This window comes from Rattus norvegicus, chromosome 4 (assembly GCF_021556685.1).
Source record: "Rattus norvegicus strain SHRSP/BbbUtx chromosome 4, alternate assembly SHRSP_T2T, whole genome shotgun sequence".
In the NCBI taxonomy this organism is placed as follows: Eukaryota; Metazoa; Chordata; class Mammalia; order Rodentia; family Muridae; genus Rattus; species Rattus norvegicus.
The window spans coordinates 176,495,384-176,519,674 of record NC_141537.1 but is presented as its reverse complement, the minus strand read 5'-3'; the positions used below and the strand labels follow the sequence as shown (position 1 = coordinate 176,519,674).

The window sequence follows — 24,291 nt, the reverse complement described above, 5'->3', positions numbered from 1 at the left end:
CTGTCTCCATGTCTCACTTAAACATGAGAAACGACAACAGGATTTCATTATCTTCTTACTGCGTGGGGGTCAGAACGTCAAACACCAGAGTTTCAGACACTGGATCTAATCTCATCAGTTTTCAATAAAATGAAAAGTGTTGCAACTCATTCAAAATTGAAATAGTCAATGACAAAGTAATTAGTACTTACCGAACTTATAGGGAATCTTGTTAAAAGTTAGCATATAACACCAATTTCTATTAAATGGTAAAACTACAATAAGACGTTTTCTTTTGTATGTATATGTAAAAATATACTTGCAGGAGCATATGTGTGTATAAGGGTGCATATTGTGTGCATGTATGTGTGTATGCATACAGACATATATGTGTGTCTGTATGTGTGTATGTGTGCCCATGTGTATGTATGTATGCATGTGAATGTGCATGTATGCATGTGTGCATGTGTTTACGTGTTGTATGTGTGTATATGTGTGCATGTGTTTATGTATGTGTGTATATGTGTGCATGTGTTTATGTATGTGTGTATATGTGTTGTGTGTGTATATTTGTGTATGTGTGCATGTGTGCATGTGTGTATGTATGCATGTGTGTATGCATGTAGGCACATGAATGTACATGTATGTGTGTGCCGGTGCATGAATGTGCATGCGTGTGTCTGTGTGCTTTGTATATGTGTTCCTGTGTTTATGTGTGCCTGTGTGTACATGTACATGTATGTAGGCTAGGCATTTCCCCAGGAAGCTTTTTGAGACAATCTATCTCTTATTAGGCTAGGCTGCTGTCCAGTGAGACTCTGTGAGCCTCCTGTGTCTGCCTTCTCAGAGCTGAGGCACTCATGTCATAAACATGAGTACTATTAGGCTCAGTTTTTTATTTTTATTTTTTAAATGTGGGTTTGCATGGTCAAACTTAGGTCTTCATGCTGACAAAGCAAACACCCTACTGCCTGATGCTTTTCCCCTGGACCAAGTAAGACACTTTCTTGAATGAATACTTTGGCTTTTGTGTTTGAGACATCAAATTGTGCCCTTTTCATCTCCACCACTGTTGGATAACTCACCTCATACACTGTGGAAAGAACACATCGAACAAAGAGCAGTGGCAGCTGATACTGAGAGTTTATAGAACAAAGTCTCACACAGACAGCCAAGACCTCAACTTCTTGGACATCTAGCCTCAGAGTGATGCCTATCTGCCAGCACGTGGATAAATATTTCCACCATTATTTCCTCACAGAAACCCCATGGAAATCAAGTTTTGATCAGTGTTTTGATTCTAAGACACCTTTTAATGAAGGCACAAAATGAACACGGGTAGAGATCTGGTTACCTTGGCATTAAACTTGGCTACAAAGTCAAAGTGTTTCTTCAGGTCAGTAGCCAGAATTGCTTCAATGACTAGGAATCGGAAGTGCTTAAATTCCACATGGTCCAGGTTAACTAAGAAGTTATACTCCGGCCGGGACATGAAGAGATTCCAGGCTGCAGCTGCGTGATGGTTCTCCAGAACGGAACGGTCATTGTACAGCACGGCCTAGGGTGGAGAAGAGGCAGGAAGAGAGGGTCCAACTCTTTAAGTTAAAAAGGAATCACAAAGGACTGGAAGGCTTTAAAGAACATATTTTTATCTCTGCTATAAATAATCACTCTATTATCTTGAATACTGAAGCTCTTTTATTTTCTGGCATGTAAGTTTCTTTCCTTAAAACTTTTTTTAACAAATTTTTATATATCTTATATAGAAATTATACATTATATATTTATATTGTATATAAATTTTATATATTATATAAATATATTATATTATAATAAGATTTTATATATATTGTATAATATATTATATATTTATATATATAAATTATATATATAATTTTTTAAGAAATCTTTTGTTTAGGAAAACTTTGTTTAGGCCAAAAAAATTTTACCCTAATGCATAAGATAAGTGGATGATAAATTCCTACCAATGAAAATACATGCACTAGGAATATATGTGGCCATGAAAATACTTTGAGAGAGTAAGTTTTACATACAAAAAGTTCCATGAAGGAAAACATGGCTCTCTAGTCTTTCCAGAAGGGAATGTGAGTAAACCATCTTTGCTTTGATGAGACCATTCACTGCCAGTCATTTGCCTTGATTCTCCTCTAAGAAGCCAACCGAGAAAACACCTTTGGAGGTTAAATGTCCACCATGAACGTCTTGGTACAGACCATGACATCTTAGGGAATTACCAAGGCCTCTAAACATTCTCTCTGAGGACTAAGTACAGTTTGCTGTCTACAGATCTCGTTCCTCTTACAAGTCATATTTGTAAAGTTAATTTTATTCCAAAAAAAATGTGTAATCTAAATTACTATTTTCTCACGAAAATCAAAGCCTTTACCTGAGGGGCGCTAGTGGCAACCAGGAAAGCATTTGTCCTTCCTGGGTGATCGTAGTCATGCATGGCTGCAGCAACATACAGGGCCATCAACTCCAGGGCTGGAATATTTCCAGACAGGCATCCATATTTGTCATCTGGCACATGATACGCTTTGGAAAACACATATCCCATGTGTCCGTGTGTAAACCCACTGTCAGAATCTGAGGAGAGGAAGTGAAAGTGGAGGGCATACTTAAAAAGCTGTGAGCTGGAATGATCTGACTTGAAAATACAACGTACAAACCACAAACGCAACCCGCAATTGGAGTTCCTGGCTTTAGCAAGAAGCATAGACATGGTAGTTCATACACACCAGAGTCACTTGCCGAGCCGTGATCACCAATCACACTCGGGAGGCCAGGAATCGGCTGTGTTGTGAGATACCACACGGCGTGCAAAACATCAGTGGCGTGGATTCTGTTATGATCTGTATCAATGGGAAGGAGCGAGCACACGTCAGCTTGTGAACTCTGGGGTCCAAGGATGAAGACTGCCATCTACTGGGAACAAACTCCACCCTCACACTTCAACACTTCAGGGAAGGCCTGCTGGACTTTCTAGGACAGTGATTTCTGGAAATTCCACATCACTGCTATGGTGACAAGAAGCCACACCTTGGCATTTATTGTGAATGCCAATACCCTAAATGGAAAAGTCAGTGTCTAGATCTTCCAGAAGCCTATACATACAGGAACCTCACCGCCTACTGTTTACACTTCTGTCTCTTTGCTCCCCTACAGGAAAAACCATGCAGAGAAGCAGAAAGAAAGAAATTCATGGTAGAGCTAAAGCAGGCAGACCAATATTCTCAAAGACCTGAAATATCATCTTCCTTCTTTACCAGCAAAGATGCTCAGCTGAGGGGACCAATCACATCACCAAACACAGCATATCTCCTTTACCATTAGGAATAAGCAGGTCTCCACCAACCCCAACCTCACCAAGCAATCAATCATATGTACGTGACATAACATATGACAATATATCATATAGATGTGATATGACATATGACAATATATCATATATACATTTAATCACACTTCTAGTGAGTCATATATATATAGATTGTTATATCAACTTCTGCTTCATGAAGTTTCTTCCATAATCCTTTCCTTTCTAACGCTTCATCTAGATGAACTCGGACTACTCAGAGGACGGTCAAGTTTCATGCTCCCCTTTGCCCTGAATGGTAATACAGGTGGACTCTGGCTGAAGACTCCATCACTAAGATCTCAGTAGAGCCTCTTGTCACAGTTCATCTGATTCCATTTTCACTTTCCTTCTATAACCTTTTCATATCAATTGTGGATGCCTTTACAGGAACCCATCCGACAGGAGTCTTGGGAAGAGTAAGTGCTAAAATAATTTAAGCAGTGGATGTCTGCATTTGCAATTAAAGCTATAGCAAGCACAGCCTTTATTAGCTAACTTACACTACTCAAAGTGTGTAACTTCAATGCATAGAGGACATTATTATTTCAAAGCAGCACCACACAAGCTAAAGCTCCCCTGAGAGATGTCAATACATCCCTTTATGGAAATACAAGGGAGCTCAGATGGTGCAAGCAGGTTTGCTGTTTCTTTGTTTTTAACGTTCACTTATTTTATGTGTGTGCATATGCACATACACACCAGCACACCCTGGAGGTCAGAGAACAACTTGTGGGAGGAGTCAGTTCTCGCCTTCTACCATGTGGGATTGGCGGATCAAATTTTTGTCCTCTGCTCCGATGGCCAGCATCCTTACCCGCTGAGCCAACTTACTTGTGACACTACAGACAACACAGTATTCTAGGTCACAGCAATGTGGCATCATACATCACGGTATTTCTGTGCAATGTGGCTTCAAGGTAAATTCAACAGGACCCGCTGAGAGAGAACTAAAATGCATTTGGAAACAAAACAATAATCTGGAAATCCTGTCTGGCTATAACTGTCCTCTAGTTTTCCTGTGGCTTCCTTTCTGAAAACGTTTATTTATGTAACTCCTTAACCCTTGTGAGATCACTAGCATTTATGTCACTTGCTGGCATCTGACCAGGAGGAGTCCTGGGAAAGTCACATTAAAGGAAGTCAGGCTTATGGCCAGATCGCCCCCCAACCCCCACCATTAACCCCCTTTTCATCTCTTTCTTCCAACTTCCATGACCTCATCAGCCAGACTTTCCCAAAGGACCTAGTATCAGCAAGCACCCCTTTCCCCAAGCCAATCTGTCCATCTTGCCAATATGTAATTCTCAGCACGTCTCAGTGTCAGGCTGCACATTTTCTTCTCCATTCCTACCACACTATGGGCTAATGCATTTTCATGTGCTTGTTCTGTGGGAGTATTTTAAAATCATCACATGCTCTGTGCTAGCGTGGCTGTGCTCTTTAGACATACTTGCCAATTATTTGTGTCCAAGTATAAGCGTTTTTAAATTTTAGCTTTAACTTTTTTGTTGTTTTGGTTTGTTTCTGCTTTTAAGAAAGGGTCTCTCTGTACATGGTTCAAGCTTGTTTTAAATTTGTTATAGGCCCAGGATGACCTTGAACTTCTGGTCCTCCTAGGTCAGCATCCTGAGTGCTGATATTTCAGACATGTGTATTGTTTATGTGGCTCTGGGCATTGAACTCCTGACTTCATACTTGCTAGGCAAATTCTCTACCATATATGTGACACGCCCAGCTCTTCGTTTTGAGCCTTGGTAACTACAAAAGACATGAGGTTTTGAAGTTCAATGTGCCTAAAAGCAGACTTAAAAGGGAGAGCATGTTTCAAATGACACATGTCCAGTAATAGTGCATGGGTTATCAAAGCCAACACAAAGAACACATTCCTAAGACATGTTCAAATTAATAGACAGGATTGCTTCTTTATCTATGTATTTATTCCTTTGAAGCACCATGGAGATTCCACACTTCCTGCACTCGGGTCTTTGGGCGTTTTCTTTAGCTTTATACATTCTATTACATGTGTTGTATGATCATCATGCTTGCATGTGGTGATTGAGTGCATTGGATGTGAAGAATTAACCTCTTCTTTGCACCATGTCTTCATTATTAAAATTCTGCCAATAGTCTAAACTGGAATCCTTGGCTGTGCCCTCACCTTAGGATTTCCTATGTACCCAATTTTTAAAACTTTTCCGTTACCACATTTATACGTTTCTTCCTCTCTGTTGCATTAACTGAACCATCGTCTTCCAGTCACTCTAAAACTAGCCCGATTTGTCTCATCTTTAGAAAATATCAATTGTTATTGTTTTAGTTGTTAACCTAGTCAAATGCCATGAGAAAAGTTTAAATTCACTCAATAAAGGCAGGTGGTTATTTAGTGAGAATAAATTTAACAGTTAGTCTTACCTCAGTGGACAGGAAACCGGGAAGGGGAATAACATTTGAAGTATAAGTAAAGAAATATATCTAATAAAAATTTTTTAAAAATCCTACCTCAAACAACTATGAGAGATAGGAAAGCACATAGTCTAACCTTTTAAAAGTCATTATCCCATTTGATCCTCACCCTCATGTGAAGGAGACCTGATGACCCTATTCTGGGAACAGAAATGAGGCTAGAGGAAGTGTGTGAGGCTCCAGGTCTCAGATGCTGTGTGGTCAAGGAGACAAGCTTCTAGTAGTAGCCATCAGTACAATGAGTCACACAGAGTGCCCCCATGTGAGGTTGATGCCTTGACCACCCATTGCTTTCTGTAGGTCTGACAAGCATGCGCTGGATAATCTTACTTATACTCACAAGGAATGTCCCTGTAGCCGATCTCCAAAGCATGAAAGTAATTCATAAACTCCCTAACCGGGATTTTAAAGGCTTCAAAGAGCCCCATGTCTTCAAAGAGTCTGTATGACACCTGGAAAAGGGAAAGACAAGGCTTTGTAAGACATCACTCACTGTGCTAGAGAGGGAAGAGCTGAGAGTATGAGTCCATCAACCACGTAGATAGGCTGCCAGCAGCTATACTTCCACTGGGAACAATAAACACACTGAAGACTTCTGTGTCCTGAGCCCATGCAGTTCCTTACCATAGAGACTACATCATCTACAGTCAAGATAAATATTGTGCATAAATCAAATCCCATAGACATCCAAGAAGCCAAGGACCCCAGGAACACTAAGAACAATGCGCTGAGGTATTAAATTGAATGACTACTCAATGCTAGAAGATAATACACATGTGACACATGTTAATCCAGGTCTGGCATCACCACCTACAGTCCCAGCAGTTGGAGAGTTTGTAGCAGGAAGCTTGCCACGACTTTGACTCCAGGCTAGGTACAGAGTTCTTACTATTATTTTCATTATGATTGTTTTACACAGTATTTGAGCTACTGTGTATAAACACTAAGGAAGTTAGCAGGGCCTTTTGCTTCAACAATAATTAGGGTAACCATGGCCTGCCATGTATGTGTGCGTACATACATCCTCAAATGAGACCCTTACCCTAGTCTGTTGGCACATAATAATTCTGACAGATACTTCTCAGGGTACCTTTTGAGACTGATACTATGAATTGCCAATATCTGGCAGCAGAGGATGCTGAACACAGAGAAGTTGAGCAACTTGTGGATCACCCAGTTGACATGGAGCCAAGCCAGAAGCCACAGTGTGCATGTTAGTTTTAGAGTAGTCTTAACTGCTTCAAATCCCACAACTACGATTGGGAAATCAAGATGGTTAGAACTTAAAACCACTACAATGATTTCGTAAGATTAGAAAAAAAAAGAATGAAAGAAACAGGGTCTCACAGTACAGCTCTGGCTGGTGTAGAGTTCACTCTATAGACCAAGCTGGCCTCAAACTCACATACACACACAAAATTCCCTTACCCTTGCCTCTCAAGCACTGGGACTAAAGGCAGGCATCACTATGCTCAGCCTTCCCATGTGTCTCTTAAATCCTTTGACAGATAAACTAAAGAGATAGGTAGTAGGCTACTCTAGAGTTTAATTATACAAGAGGACATTGCTATCAGGGTGCCATCAAAATCAACAGCCTAGTATGTCATATGCAGTCATCCCAAACTCATGAAGTAAGAATCATGAACTTGGCCAACTATGTGTATCAAAAAAGCAAAAATATAATTTAAAATCTGAAAGCTGTAAAAATGACTCAGTGGTTAAGAACACTGGATACTCCCGCAGAGGACCCAGGATCAACTCCCAGAACCTACAGGGCATCACGACCGCCTGAAACTCAAGTTCCAAGAGATCCAATGCTCTATTCTGGCCTCCACAGATACTAGACAAATAGGTGCTATACAGACATACATGCGGTATAAACACTAATACTCATAAATAAAATAAGATAAATTAATCTTTGCTAAAATAAACATGTAAACCATCCAGATGCAAAGAACTCAGCAAGGCCAGGAGCTGTGGCCATCATGGGTATGGATCTTCAAAAACATTCATGAAGTGAGACTTGGTCCTGTGGAGTCTCAGACAAAAGTCTACCCATGCTAATTTATTTCAGCTGTCCTAACATCTCACTAAAAGTGGTGTGGAAGTCAGGGGTGGGGCGAGGGCATGTCTCCATAATCAGAAAATTATGGCTTTCAAACTTATAAACTCAAAGGTGTAATCTCAGAAGGAAGTACTTAGCAAGACAATTGAAACTGTGTTCCCTCAGAAGTCCTGTGCTCCATGAATGTGGCAGAGCCTGTCTTGGTAGGTGACTGGTGGGTAAGCTTTGAGATTCAACAGTTAATTTCCCCAAGTGCTCTTAAGGTCCGCTAGTATCCATGACTCTCAAACAGATCGGACAGCTGGGAGTGCTGTTTGCTGGCACAACCCGTGCTTAGCACACTGGATTCAATGCCTACCTAACAAGACAACAAGAAAGGTCTCTACCTCTAAGACCACCAAGGAACACCAGCCATTTGTACTGGTTTCTATATTGTTACTGTGCCACAAAGCTAACAGCTATCAAGGTTACTTTGCTATGTGGTCACTCTTCCTTTGGAGCATTGAATGATGTTATGAGGGAATGTGTTTTATGGGTGGGTTGCTGGAAAGTAGCTGAATGAAATTCAGAGCCTGAACTTCTGAAGGCTAATCTCAAACTGTTTCCTAAAGTCTAATGTTCATATATATATATGAAAGAAAGAAAAACAGAAAAATAAAGAAAGGAATGAAGGAAGGGGAAGGCTTGAAGGGAATGGAAGGGATGGGAACAAAAGAGAAGGGAAGGAAAGAGAAGAGAGTGAAGTACCAAGTTGGTGTTGTGACATAAACTTTCAATTCTGGCCCTTAGGATGTGGAAGCAGGAGGATCAGGAATTCAATGTGATCTTTAGTGACATAAAATATTTGACCCCAGCCTGCGGTACATAAGCCCTTGTCTCAAAATCCAACAAAACTCAAACCGATTAACCAACCATCCACTACCACTACCACTACCGCCACCACCACCAATAATAACACCACCACCAGCAATAACAAAAGCCTAAACCAAAGTTTCTCTGAAAATCAGAGACTAACAAACACACATGGTATCTGCCATCTGAAACCCCAGAACTTTGGAGACTGAGGAAAGAAGACTATCATGAGTCTGAGGTTAGCTGGAACTATGGAAGGAGTTCCAGGTAGGCTAGCCTGTGCTACAGTATGACACTGTTTTAAGGAGAGAATAAAAAACCTGTGGGGAACCTGTAACATGGATCAAGGGCAAGATTGTTTGAGAATTTTCTCATCCTTCCTGCATCCACTGCATGCAAGCTCTAGTGGAAGGAATGATCCTGCCTTGACCACCGCTATTCTTCATGACATGATATATTACTTGCCTGTTTCCAGAACAGCCTTGCTCTCAGAGTCAATCCAATTTTGCAATTGGATTCAAACACTCCTAGGAGGAAAAACAAATTCTCACACTAAGGTAAATGGGATACAGTGGCTGCCCTGAGCTTGCTAAGGTCAGTGAGCCTTATAGACCCTGCTTAGCATGAAGACTGCAGGAAGAGGTAATGGATGGAACTCTCAACTCCTAACCAACATAGCTGCCTACATGGCCAGGATAAAGTCTAGCGAAGGGGCAAGGGCATATAATGCAGATGGTAATTAGCATCTGCTAATACTGAGAATGATTCTCATCAATGTGGGCTGTGCCTTGATCCCACTGAAGCGTTTTTGTTGATGTGGCTGTTTTTGAGGTAGGGCTTCATGGAGCCAAGGGTGACCTAGAACTCACCAGCATCAGCAGTCTTCCTGAGTGCCATACTCATACCCATGTTTTAAATATATATTGATATATCATCATATCACCTATTGGATTTTGCATATAATTTTTATTTTAATTCATGTGCATTACATGTTTGCCTGCATGTGTACACGTGCACCAAGTATACACCTGGTACCCACAGAGTTCTGAAGAGGACACCAGATCACCAGAAATACAGTTACAGGTGGTTGCAAGCCACTATGTGAGTACTAGGAATTAAATCTGCATCTTCAGCAAAAGTAGCAACTGGTCTTAACTAGTGAACCTGAATTCTATATATTTTGATAGTTATTTTATTACACAACCAATTCATCACTTGGCTTCAATTTTTGAATAAAAATATTAAAATGTTTTCCTAATTTTCAGACGTTTCCTTTCCATGTCCACCATCCAATCCTTCAATAGGGGAGTCTTGAGAGGGTCTTTCCTTACAGAAACAAGACTAACATATTTGTCAAGCACTCCAGCCAGGCAGTCTGCATTTCCTGTAAAAGACAGTGATGGTTTGATTTTCAAACACACACAACTCTGATATCTCACAAGCTAGTAGTGGAGATACATATTTCTTCAAAGTATCTTATCTTTCACGAGGCCTAAGCACCGTGAAACTCAGAAGTTAAAACAATAGTCACCACATACAATTATAGCAATTGATTCGTCAGAAACAGGAGTTTCCTTCCTGGGGCCCAGCCAGTTTCTCTTTGATACGATTCTAGGAACTTTGGTTACCAGTCCATCTTGCTTATCTATACCTGCTTCTGTTTCCTTTATCTTCAACCACCAACCAAAAAAATTACACAGGCTGGACCTAGGCCTACACACGTAGCAGAGGTACAGGTTGGTCTTCATGTGGGTCCCAAACACCTGGAACAGGGGCTGTCCCAAAAGCTGTTGCTTGAACATGGGATATGTTCTTCTAGCTGGGCTGCCTTGTCTGGCCTCAGTGGGAAAGGATGCACCTAGCCTCACAGAGACTTGAAGTGCCAGGGTGTGGGGATAAGCAGGGCTCAGAGGAGAAGAGGAGATGGGGGAAGGATTGTGGGACGGGGTGACTGGGAGGGGGTCAGTGATTGGGATGTAAAGGGATTTTAAGTAAAATTAAAATTATATTTTATAAAAGAATTACATAGTACCCTACATGTAGACTACGATATTAATTTGATACCCCAGTTTCTTTGGACAGCACACAGCCATAGAACTTACCAGGTGTTCTACCATAAATTTCATGTCTATCTGTACGTCTGCCCACAGGTGCTGAGAATATACTGAGGAGTTTACAAACCAGCAAACTGTTTCTCCTGTGTTTCAAGTCAGCCACTTGAATACATTTCTTACCTGGCTCAGAATACGGCCACATTTTCTTCCTATGTTTTCCACTAAATCAAAAATTGGAAAATTCCAGGTGTTCAACTGATCCATAATTGAATCCAGGTTATCCATGACCAGGGGTTCTGGAGCAAGAATTGGTTTGTCCTGTAATGGAGATGAAGATATTTGGACCACATATAGCTTTCCTATTTAAAAAAAAGATCACTTTGTTAAACTTAAGAAACAACTACATCTATCCAAAGTAAGTCTGTGCGTCAGGAAACAAACACACAATTAGGAAGAAATGAGCCCAGAATTAAGAGGCCAGCATTGAAGCTGGTTCAGACAGGTTTTTATGTGGTTTGGTGCCTGCTTGCCTCTCACTACAGCCCAGCCTAACACAGACATAGCACCCAAATGTGAGCTTAATTCCTATAGCGCCAATGGCTAGATTCTTTAATGAAGACTGAAGAACTTTGGAAAACTTGGATATTGTTCCTAACCCTTTTTCTTTCTATACTTCAGTAAATGTGTCTGAGATGCAACACCTGGCTTATGTTGGACCCTTGACTGACATGCATGAGGAGGATGAAGCCTTCCTTCCTCTGCTTTAGCTGCATTTAGATTTGAGCCAATCATATCACCCTTATCCCTGGAGAATGACAGCTGTCATTTCTCACAGGAATATCGTTTCATCCCCGAGACCTGCTCTCCCTGAAACACTTCGTCTACATAAATGCAAGGCCATTTAGTGTACATGTCCTAAGTCAGGATACTCATATCTTCCCACTGCCACAAATATTTTATAAAGTAAATAAAGTGAAGAGAAGAAAACATTCATAATTTTTTTTAATCTGAGAAACTGCTTTAAAGTGCAAGTAGCAGAAACATAATGAAAGAAAAACTCTAACAGTGGCAGCAGATTACGGTCAGGCCAACTACTCTCTGTCCTTGGCAGCTGTGCTTAACCTCTCTCAAACATGCACCAGTGAGTGTCTTCATACCAGATATGTCACCATCAAAGGACCTTTGAGAATCAGTAAAAATCTGATCTAATACAGCAAGGAAAACAAATACCAGCTCATGTGGCAATCAAGGGGGCATCAAAGGTAAAACAGAAGATGCCCTAAGAAAATCAGCCAATCAACCCCTCTTTCTAATATTACTTTATCATTTAATTTTATTAGTTTATTAATTTTCTTCTCTTTCTTATTCAGTTTTTTATTATGTTGTTTGTACTCATATGCAAAGGATGAATTCCTGGGGCTAAGGAGATGGCTCAGCAGAGAGGACCTTGCTACGTAATCATGGCAGCTTGAGTTTGATCTTCACAACAGACTTTAAGAAATAAGTGTGGTGGATTGTGTGACTTGCAATGTCAAAGATGGGTACATAGAGAAAGGTGGGTTCCTAGGGCTTGGTGTCTAGCTGCCCAGCCTTCTTATTGAGCTCCAACCCAGTGAGAGTCCTTATCTTAAAACAAAGTAGATGGAACTTTAGTAAAAACACCAACAGTTGTCCTCTGACCTTCATTCCCAAGTGTGCTCACCTGCATGTGCACCTGCAGACACAAGTGCACACACAGACACACACACATGCACACACATGGACACATTTATTCTTTTCATTACCCAATAAAGGAATCATGGAGAAACCAGCATGCTCAGAGAGAGGAAGACTGTAACAGTACACCTGAAGGCCACAGACATGTGGTTCCAGAGGAATGCGGTTATAAACCTAAAGACAGCAGGATCTATCCTCAAGCCAGTCTGTGTGGGGGAAGCAAGTTCTCATGGAAATGAATGAGTTTAGTGATATGGGGCTACCAGGAAGATCATGGTCTGGGGAGTATAGGTGCCACAAGCCGATGCTTTCCTCAGTGGCTCTCTCTGGCACTCGGCTTCCTCATCATTCTGCAGGATGTCGCTGCTGTCACTGTTGTTGTTGGTCTCATAATCAGAGGTAACTTGAGAAGTATCATCTGCAATTGAGAGAGAAAGGCCTGTGATGAGAGACCGATGATGTGGAAGGGCCACAGAAAAGTAAGTCCCTCAAAAACATTACCATGTGATGACGTATTTAGAGAGACTGTGCCTTTGTGGGTCTCTATGCCGAGAACATTGTGGAGACTAGATGAGAATGTTAGATCTCTTGGAATTGGAGTTATAGACAGTTAGTAAACCACCAAACATGGGTGCTGGGGTCATAACTCAGGTTTTTCTGGGAGAGCAGTTCATATTCCCATACTCAGTGCAACCTCTCCATCCCCCAAATACATTTTGAAACCTAATAAGTAAAGGGGAATTAAGATGTGTGATTTATGTGACATTCAGTAGCTCTCAATGATACCTTTTAGATGAGTCATTTGTATTAAAACAATACATTTAAATTTCTTCCTTTTTTTGTCCTCCTCCTCCTCCTCCTCCTCCTCCTCCTCCTCCTCCTCCTCCTCTGAGTTGCATTTCCTAGCTGGATTTAAAATTCTATCCTTCCATTGCATTAAGCCAGGAAGCAGTTGACAGCATATTAATTATGGGTAGATGGGATGGGATGGGAATGATTGTGTTGACACACTTTGGAATGAGTGGTCTACAGAGCATGAAGTAGTGACTTACATCCTGAATGGACAGATCTCAGGAGTATAGCCCAGGTCCTTGTTGTCTGGGCTTCCTCCTTCTTTAGATTGCTCCATCATCTCACCCTCCAGTTAGTGGCCAACTGATAGACAGAATCCAACCTGAGAAAACCAGTTGTCTAAAGACTATGCTTCTAAGCAGTCACAGGGAAGAAAGAGCTGCTTGTATCATGGTGTCAGTGTTCTCTTTTCTTCCTGGTTTCTAATGTAATTGTTTGCAGGGTAAAATTAGGGAGCATGAGCAGCATGAGAAGGCCACTGACTGGGTACAGTTCCTTATCTGTGGAGAACATGGAGACACTACAGTGGAGGGCCATGGTGCTATGAGAGCCCTCCAAGGTACCTAATCTGCTCCACTCACTCTGCCCGCCCTGGGAGACTTGGAGGAACATCCCAGGTCTTCAAAAGACTACACAATAATCACACCAGTAATTTTCCCTTGACGGCTCCTTGCCCTTTGTACATTGCTATACAATATTCTCATAGAAAACAAATTATGTCAACAAATTTTGTCTGACAGTATCTAGCAAGAAACATTGACCAGGACATATAATTATCTCTGATGGTGGCGTGGCCTTACGCTCTATAGTTCATAGATACTTAGTTGTCTGTCTTGTATACGTCCAGCACAGTAAAAGCAAGTCCACAGAGCTACAGCAACAAAAGTAATTAAGACAACAACGTCACAAGCTACTTATGGTGACTCCATACTTCAATGAGAAATAAGTGCATCGTATGGTTTATTTTTCATTTTTTAAAAATTTATTTTTGTCTGTATTTCATCTGTATGTATTTCTCTCTATGTGCTGTGTGTATGCGGTACCCAAAAAAGGTCTCAGGGAGCATCAGATCTTTGGAGTTGGAGTTGCATGTGGTTACTGAGCCACTTGATATGGAGTCAAACTTAGCTCCTCTAGAAGGGCAGGGCGTTCTCATAACTTCTAAGCCATCTCTCCATCTCCTTCACATGCTTTATTTAATCTCTAGGTAATCTTGTGCGGTGGATAGTTTTGTTATTCTTTCATTCTGCAAATGAAAGAACCAAGATGCAAAAACGTAGGCAACGCATGAGCAGGAACGGCAGAAAGATGATCTAGGCTGCAGTACCTCAAGGGAAAAAAGTCTATGTTAGTATGAACAGTGGTACAATCAGGGTCGTATCTTAGTGTCTGGGTTGTAGTCTCACTAGAGCATGCTAGGACAAGCAGCCCTCTAATGGACAAGGCATCAAGATGAGTCACCATTTATATACAGTATCACATGTACATATAGTTCTATACACTATACAAAAGGGCCTCTAACTTTTAAAATAATGTACATTTGTGTGCAAAGTACAAAAATGTTTGGGAGAGTCCCAGACCAAAACTTTGCTGAGTTAAATTTAGATAGCGGGTTGAGAACTTTTTTATTTCCTTCTTTGTCTTTTTAAATTTACATATTTGGGGCTAGAGAGATGGCTCAGAGGCTCAGAGTATTTACTGTTCTTGGACAGGAAGTTCAGTTCCTAGCACCTACATCAGGTGGATCACAGTCGCCTGTAACTTCAGCTACAGGGATCCATGGCCCAACTCTGACCTCCGTGGGTTTTACACTCATGTGAATAATACCACCACCTCCACAAACACATAGACAATTAATACTTTAAAAGTTAATATTTATACATTTGACAAAAAAGCCTGGAATTCAAGTTGATCAGGAGGAAAATATAAAATAAAGTGAATTGTATTTTGAGCAGCAGAATCCAAACTAGTGTATTACCTGTTCTGTTTGGTTTCTGCATGGCTGGGCCACTTCTCTCTGAAGGTCCATCAGCAGGATTCCCTTGTGAGTAAGGTCTGCCACAGCTGAAAAATGTTGGGAAAGCCATAAATACCTCTGCACATTTTAAAACCCTTGAGAACATAGTATCATCATAAACATCAACTGTTCTTTGTCTTGGTCTTTCATTGCTGCAAGCAAAACACTGAGATCTATACCTCATGGAGGAAGGACTCATGTTAGCTTCTGGAATTGGGGGTATCAATCCATGTAGATCCATTTCTACTGCTTTGAGACAGAGCTGAGACAACATAGTGTAGTGACATAGTGTGGCTTATATCATGGCTTACATGATGGCTTACATCAATCATGGCTTACATCATGGCTTACATAAATCATGGCTTACATCATGGCCTACATCGTGACTTACATCATGATTTTCACCATGGCTTACATCATGGCTTATATCATGGCTTACATCATGACTTATATCATGGCTTATATCATGGATTACATCATGGCTTATATCATGGCTTATATCATGGATTACATCATGACTTATATCATGGCTTATATCATGCTTTACATGATGGCTTACATCATGACTTACATCATGGTTCACAGAAAGCAAGAGAGAGCTAAGGAGCCACGGATTAGAAACACCATTCAAGGCACAATTAGGAACCTAACTCCTCCAATGAGGCTCTCATACAACATTTCCAGCATCTCCCAACAATTTGTCCAGTTATAAGGATGTCAATAGATGAATCCAATAAGTTAGAACACTCAGGATCTAGCTATTTTCCAGGATTCTCTGTGTGCCAAACTGAAATCACAACAACCACTATAATAAAAATATCACAGTCTTATGCTGGGAGTCTAATGGAGAAATTCACTTTAATATCACAGTCTTATGCTGGTGAGTCTAATGGAGAAATTCACTTTAATATCACAGTCATATCCTGGTGAGTCTAATGGAGAAATTCACTTTAATATCACAGTTGTACCCTGGTGAGTCTAATGGAGAAATTCAGTTTAATATCACAGTCATATCCTGGGTGTCTAGTGGAGAAATTCACTTTAATATCACAGTCGTATCCTGGTGAGTCTAGTGGAGAAATTCACTTTAATATCACAGTCGTATCCTGGTGAGTCTAGTGGAGAAATTCACTTTAATATCACAGTCATATCCTGGGTGTCTAATGGAGAAATTCACTTTAATATCACAGTCGTATCCTGGGTGTCTAGTGGAGAAATTCAGTTTAATATCACAGTCGTATCCTGAGTGTCTAATGGAGAAATTCATTTTAATATCACAGTCGTATCCTGGTATGTCTAATGGAGAAATTCAGTTTAATATCACAGTCATATCCTGGGTGTCTAGTGGAGAAATTCACTTTAATATCACAGTCATATCCAGGGTGTCTAATGGAGAAGTTCACTTTAATATCACAGTCGTATCCTGGTGAGTCTAGTGGAGAAATTCAGTTTAATATCACAGTCATATCCTGGTGAGTCTAATGGAGAAATTCACTTTAATATCACAGTCGTATCCTGGTGAGTCTAGTGGAGAAATTCACTTTAATATCACAGTCATATCCTGGGTGTCTAGTGGAGAAATTCAGTTTAATATCACAGTCGTATCCTGGGTGTCTAGTGGAGAAATTCAGTTTAATATCACAGTCGTATCCTGGGTGTCTAGTGGAGAAATTCAGTTTAATATCACAGTCGTATCCTGGGTGTCTAGTGGAGAAATTCAGTTTAATATCACAGTCGTATCCTGGGTGTCTAATGGAGACATTCACTTTAATATCACAGTCGTATCCTGGGTGTCTAATGGAGAAATTCACTTTAATATCACAGTCGTATCCTGGGTGTCTAATGGAGAAATTCACTTTAATATCACAGTCATATCCTGGGTGTCTAATGGAGAAATTCACTTTAATATCACAGTCATATCCTGGTGAGTCTAATGGAGAAATTCACTTTAATATCACAGTCATATCCAGGGTGTCTAATGGAGAAATTCACTTTAATATCACAGTCGTATCCTGGTGAGTCTAATGGGGAAATTCAGTTTAATATCACAGTCATATCCTGGGTGTCTAGTGGAGAAATTCACTTTAATATCACAGTCGTATCCTGGGTGTCTAGTGGAGACATTCACTTTAATATCACAGTTGTATCCTGGGTGTCTAATGGAGAAATTCAGTTTAATATCACAGTCGTATCCTGGGTGTCTAATGGAGAAATTCACTTTAATATCACAGTCATATCCTGGGTGTCTAATGGAGAAATTCACTTTAATATCACAGTCATATCCTGGTGAGTCTAATGGAGAAATTCAGTTTAATATCACAGTCATATCCTGTGAGTCTAATGGAGAAATTCACTTTAATATCACAGTCATATCCTGGGTGTCTAGTGGAGAAATTCACTTTAATATCACAGTCATATCCTGGTGTGTCTAATGGAGAAATTCACTTTAATATCAAAGTCATATCCTGGTGAGCCTAGTGGAGAAATTCACTTTAATATCACAGTCATATCCTGGTGTGTCTAATGGAGAAATTCACTTTAATATCACAGTCGTATCCTGGTGTGTCTAATGGAGAAATTCAGTTTGTTTTATGTGCACGTGCTGACGGGTGATCCTCTTTGGAGAGTGGTTGATCAGTAAAGGAACTTTGAACTTCATCTAATTCTCATTTTCCTTCTCTTTCTCCTTTTCAGTCCATATATTTAAGGTAAAATGCTGGTAAAGTTGTTAAAATTTTAAAAAATACTGGAACAACTGCCATTTATGAAGTGGACCTGAAGTTCCTGGTTCATGTTTGGCTATGACCATCTTCTCCAATAACTTTAGAGCATTGCTGTTTTATTTATTTCTTAGAAATAGGATAGTCAACTTATAAACAGTTTTTAGTAAAAGGACAGCAAAAGTTAAAACAGAATGACAGTATATTATTTTTATTTTTTGTTCTAAATAAATTTATTTATTTACTTTATATTTTTCAGTCCTCCTTTAAGGCCTTAAGAAAACAAACAGAGAGGGACATTTTGGAAAAAAAGTGGATGACTGATTATACACACAGTTGTTGAAAAAAATAAATTAGCCAACAGGATCTGTGGACAACCAAGAGGATGGAAGTTTCCGGAGGAGTAAATGGTGCCCCCTCACAGAGCAAGGTAAAACACAAAGATAGATATGTTCTATTTTCTCAACAACCAGACTATTTTACAAGTCCAAAGGTAATCCCTCCACACCTACTAAGTTCCAAATTAGCCTCTCCTTTCCATCTTGTTAACTACCTTATGATCAGATTTTAACCTTCTATTTTTGTGGCTGAGCTCTTCCTTTCTACATCATATTAAAAAACTCAGGAGAGAACTTTTTGGTTTCATGGTTACTTAAACTCCAAGATTAGCCAGCGTAATGGGGAAGAAATTACTTTAACATCCAATGTTTACTATCTAAATGTCTCATTATTTTCTCAAGTGTACATATAATGAAGTTGTACGTGACAGTATACTGTCCTACTAAGTAAATTTAGTTTTCAACCCTCAAATATAAACAGAAAAGCATTATATAGGGTTTATTTCTAGTGAGGAAATTTGCCTTAGGGAATAAAAAGAAAAGAAAAAGAAAGTGTGTGTTAACTTATGACTTCTAATCCTGTGTGAAAGCTGAGAGAGGGAAAAGTTTTCAATGCCGGATAGTACCTAAAGAACGATATAAGTTACTAGTTTAAATACAGCAGCTCCAGTTCAAAAAAGAAAGAAAGAAAGAAAAAGAAAACAGACAAAAAGAAAAGAAAAGAAGCTTGCGCTTGTTGCAAAGGCATTACAACAGCCAAGAGACTAGGGTTCAATGCCAAACCCTTCGAGTTCAGCAGGGGAAACCACAATAATTAGTCGTGTGTTTCTGGAGCATTCTGTGACTACATGGGTGGCTGCCTTGAAGGGAATAATAAAACCTGGTTTGGATTATACATTTATAAAGCCCAAACAAATAAAACACACATTACTAGACTTCTAAACATTGCTGAACAAGGAGACAAAGAAATCTCTCTCTCTCTCTCTCTCTCTCTCTCTCTCTCTCTCTCTCTCTCTCTGAAAAACCTACAACATTCTTCCCTCTTAAAACAACCAAAACAGTCTTGGAGTAGCAAAGCTGGGCAGGTCATAGACTTTTTCCTGAACACCCCCAGCTTTTCTTTAAGATGATTATTTCTCACAAGTCTTGAGGGAGGGAGGGTGAGCCCCTAGGAAAAGCCAGAAGCAGATGTTCTTAACCCAAATTACTCTGCTGGGTTTTATCCTGGCTTAGGGTGTAGAACAAAGAACAATGCTTCCCTCAGCAAGTCTGCCTAATGTCAGATGCTCGAACAATTACAGGGTGTTAACCTACAGGAATTGGCGCTGGAGTCCAGCGAACTCGGAGACATGGACATGAAACAGACCAAGAACTGGGAGACTCGGGCACAGTGAGTGTGATGTAGCATGTCCCCTAGACATTTAACTGTACAGGAGCACTGGCAAGATGGTTGTGCAGGGTGAAAATCCCACAGAAAACCAATGTGGGAAGAGCTTGGGTATTAGAATAATATTTTCTCTGGTCTTTGTCCAACAAGCAAGATTTGGTATTTTTTCCATTTAAAAGTAGTAGTAGAGCGAATGAAAGCAAACATAAAGATGATAAAATAAATGGCATTTATTTATCTTAAGGCAGTAAAATTTGGGTGAGGAGTGATCCCCAGGTATTATGTGTTCTAGTCTTGTTCAATAGTCTGTGGTGTTTGGACCTGGGGCGGGTGGGATCCTTTAAGAGGAGAGGTGGTCCTCAGGAAAAGTAGGTAGGTCATGGGACAGAGTTCAAATGGATATTGGGAGCAGCAACCTCTCTTTCTCTGTCATTTTCCCTTAGAGCAAAATATCCTCAGGGGATACATGCAAGTGCGCGCGCACACACACACACACACACACACACACACACACACACACTCACACACACTCACACACACTCACACACTCACACACACACTCACACACACTCACACACACTCACACACACTCACACACACTCACAAACTCACACACACACTCACACACTCACACACACACTCACTCACACACACTCACACACACACACTCACACACACACACACTCACACACACACTCACACACATACACACACACACTCACACACATGCCAAACACCCATATACTAAAAATAAAAGTGAGTAAATCCTTAAAAAATATTTAATACTAAGATCAAGGATCCAAAAAAAAGACATTCCTGGAGAAGAATAAAAGTGTGTTTGGCACTAATTCGATGTGTTTCCTATTAATGGACCATTTTGGCAAAACTAATTACACCAGGCACATTAAGATCTTCTTCAATCATCCTCTGATAATTCTTTGTAATTAGTTTCTTTTTATTTCCTCTTCCTCTCCTTCCTTCTTTTTTCCCTCCCTCCCACCTTCCCACCTTTACCCTCCCTTTTGGAAAAATGGTTTCCAGGCTGCCCTTAGACTTACTATGTAAATTCAAGCGTCCTTGAACTCCCAACAATCCTCCTGAGTGCTGGGATTACAAGCATGGGTCCCATGACCAGCTTATAAGTCTGTTTCTTTGTGATGTTAAGGATAAATAGTTTGCTTAATTTCATTTGGGGAACCTTGAGTCCAGCCATAATGTATTATGTGTCATTAGAACATTTTGAAAGAATTAAAATGTGACACATACATTTCAGGTAAAATGACTTAAGAATAGTATAAAATAGTCAGAGGACAACAGATAAAAACATAAAAAAAATCAATGAAATAGTCAACTAAATCAGATTACTTGATGTGATTTAAAATAATATATTTGATTTAAAAATTCAAACTTTTTTTATTTTTATTTATATGTATGAGAGTATGTACACAAGAATGCAGGTGGCCTTGCAGCACAGAAGAGGATTCAGATCCCCAAAAAAAAAACTTGAGTTACAGGTGGTTGTGAGCCACCTAATGTGGGTGTCTGGAACCCAAGTAAGGTCCTCTATAACTGGCACTCTTAAGCCCTGATCCATGTCTCAAGCCCACAAAACCAAAACTCTATCCATTGCATGTTACTATGTAACCAAATATACACTGTTCATTATTTTTTACTCTCCAAAGATCTGTTCAGACTGTATAGAAAATGAAGTTCCTATTTATAGAGAGCTAGGGAAAACTCAGGTTCCTACTAGAGCCTCAAACACAACATCACACTGTGCTTTCTTGTTACCATGATAACATTCTTACCTGCTACATATGACAGGTGAGGGCGGGATCTGGGGGGACAGGTCAGGGGCACTCTGGGTGTAAGTTAAGGCCCTGTGAGATCCAGGGCCTCGTTTGGTGGTGACTTCAGGGGATTCCGGGAACTGTACGGAAGCAATGCCACTGACAGGACTGCTGGTGGGTGATCCTTGAGGAGGTGAGGAGGAGGGCGAGGGAACGGGCGAAATCTTATCAAGGCCACCTGAAAGAGAATGAGAGTGATGATGTCATTCAACAAAATGCCCTGATATCCAAGCCTGTGCCTCCTTCCTGTCACCTCACCCTGTACTCTCTGCCGCCAAGGCTCTACTCAGCCCAAGATCTGCTCTGATCTCCACGCCACCATCTGGACATAGAACGTGTACCCGGGATGTCTCCATGGCATGAAAGTATGACCAATAAATCATCCTGAAAACTGGTGGCAGTGCTGGTACATCCACTCTAGCCATGGTGGCCTGAGGCTACCTCAGGTGGATATTATTGTCTTCTCCCATTTTTTTTTTTCCTCTCTTGTTATCTTGACTTGGAAATGACAGTTACAATTTTCTCCTGTAGCTGAGAAATTTTCAGCTGGAAATTTAAAAAAAGATATGCTTACTTATTTATGTGTGTTTGTCTGCGTGAGATTATGTGTACTGCATGTGTGCAGGAGCCTGTGGGGGCCAGCAGATGGCGCAAGATTCTCTGGAACTGGAGTAGGAGGTGGCTGGGAATCACCACATGGTCACTGCGAACTGCACCCAGATCCTCTGCAAGAACAGCTAAGGTGCTCCAATCTCTAAGCTCTCTAAGCCTTAAATATGCTTGAAATATGCAAGTGAAAATGATAATTTGGAAGAGGAGGAGATTAGCCTTTGTAACTGTTCACATGTGCGGTGAAATGTATATTTGTACGTGAAAATACACGCTGAGAAGATTAAGTTTGAAGGGAGCATTTAAGCATGTCATGCATCCAGTACTAACCACACAGTAAGCCTAAAGTTTAAATTTCAAATTGGGCACTGCCTACATTTACATTTAAGCTATAGCTTGACATCTGTCTAGGTAGTGGCTTGGATTTCTACAGTTCTCACTCTGTGAGACAAAGTGGAAGTCACCTGAAATTGTTGTCTCCTAAATACAGAAAAGGCAGAACACAAATAAAATTGGAGAGGGTGCACAGGGAATTAAAAAAAAAAAAAAAGAACAACTTTGGTTCATCTACTGGCCTTTGCTTCCACTCTGAGGGAAACTGAGGGCTCTGGTGTCCTCTCTCCAACTGGTATGTGTGGCTACCCGGTAGCAAAACTTTGACTTTTCCCCATCCAAAGTTTCCCTCTCCAAGGAGTGGAATATCATGGCATGTAGATGCCCTTTTTATAATTTTATTGGCACCATGTTTCTTCTGTGTAGGTTCCTGAGATGAGAGTTGTCATGTATCTTGGCTTCGGTATTGTAGACAACCTCCTCTCAAGCCCCTCCAGCAGATTTAGTTGTTGCTCCCTAATCAATAGATCAATCCTTCACCTTTGTACTTGACAAACGAGCCCATCTCAGCCCAGAGAGACTAAAGAACTGCAGCTTTAGAGAATGAGTGTGATCACAGGATCGAGGTAGAAGCTAATCCGATTGGGATTTATTGACAGCTGGCAAGGATTTAATGGCTGCCTGTTTACAGAGTGAGTTCTAGGACAGCCTGGTCCATAGAGTGAGTTCCAGGACAACCAGAGCTATGCAGAGAAACTCTTGTCTCAAACAAAACAAAAAGACTATCAAGATTGCACTAGGCGCTGGCTTCATCGTAGATTTGGTGATACCTTCCTACCATTTGTTTTGTATGTATACATATAGATCTATATGCATATACATGCATGCACATAGATGTTTGTGCATGTGTGTTCGAGAGTATGGTGGCAAGTTTGAACTTCTAAGGCTTTCCACCTTGGTTTTGGAGCAAAGTCTCTCGATGAACCTGGAGCTTAGTGATTCTCCTCAGTCGGTCATCAACAAACCAGAGGGATCTTCCTCTCTCTTCTGTGCTCAGTGCTGGGAGAGCAGGTTTGCCTTAGCCTTGCTTGGCTGTTCACTTGGGTGCTAAGGGTTGAACCTGTCTTGAGTGAAGCCCCCTACTGACTGAGCTATCACCTCAGACCCCTCTCCCTGCACCTTTTTTTTTGTACGTCTTTTTTTTTTTTTTCTTAAACAGGCCATTAGTTCAAAGCCCCTGGGGAAACTTTTCCAGTTCTATCTTAACACAAATTTGTTTTCTGAGGGCGATTTATGAGAAGACTGATTTTGTTTTAGTAGCTGTGATCTGATAGTTGTAAAGATGTGGGGTTCATTTTTAAATACACATTTTAAAATCCATACAGCCATTAGAGTTCTTGGAACTTGGAGATTAGCTAAATTTAAACTAATCAGCAGACTTCAAGGCTCCAGGGACAATCTTTTAAATAAACGTGCAGCCGAGGAGAGGCACTTTGCTTTTATAGTGCTTTGCTCTACATAATTCAAACTCTTTAGCAAGCAGTGGGTCTCAGCACCAGCAGCAAGCTGCAGAGATTTAGGAGATGGGAGTGAGAAGATCAAAGTGTGAGGTTTACTGCAAGTTTTTAAAAAAAACAAAGAAGCATTAGGGACAGTGTGACAAGACGACACATACAT

The 24,291-nt window shown here is 40.5% G+C and overlaps 1 protein-coding gene across 3 annotated transcripts in view; it reads right to left on the bottom strand.

Annotated features, from left to right (window-relative positions):
• Pde3a (phosphodiesterase 3A) overlaps nucleotides 1-24,291 on the bottom strand; it is a 270,333-nt gene that overhangs the window by 13,340 nt on the left and 232,702 nt on the right. For all 3 annotated transcript variants that reach the window (XM_087659080.1, NM_017337.1, XM_087659081.1), the window contains 8 exons: nucleotides 21,631-21,850; nucleotides 15,339-15,424; nucleotides 12,772-12,926; nucleotides 10,973-11,110; nucleotides 6,162-6,273; nucleotides 2,739-2,852; nucleotides 2,387-2,586; nucleotides 1,334-1,537 (listed from right to left, as the gene is read on the bottom strand). In XM_087659080.1, the coding sequence (XP_087515206.1) occupies nucleotides 1,334-1,537; nucleotides 2,387-2,586; nucleotides 2,739-2,852; nucleotides 6,162-6,273; nucleotides 10,973-11,110; nucleotides 12,772-12,926; nucleotides 15,339-15,424; nucleotides 21,631-21,850 (1,229 nt within the window). The remainder of the gene's footprint in view (nucleotides 1-1,333; nucleotides 1,538-2,386; nucleotides 2,587-2,738; nucleotides 2,853-6,161; nucleotides 6,274-10,972; nucleotides 11,111-12,771; nucleotides 12,927-15,338; nucleotides 15,425-21,630; nucleotides 21,851-24,291) is intronic.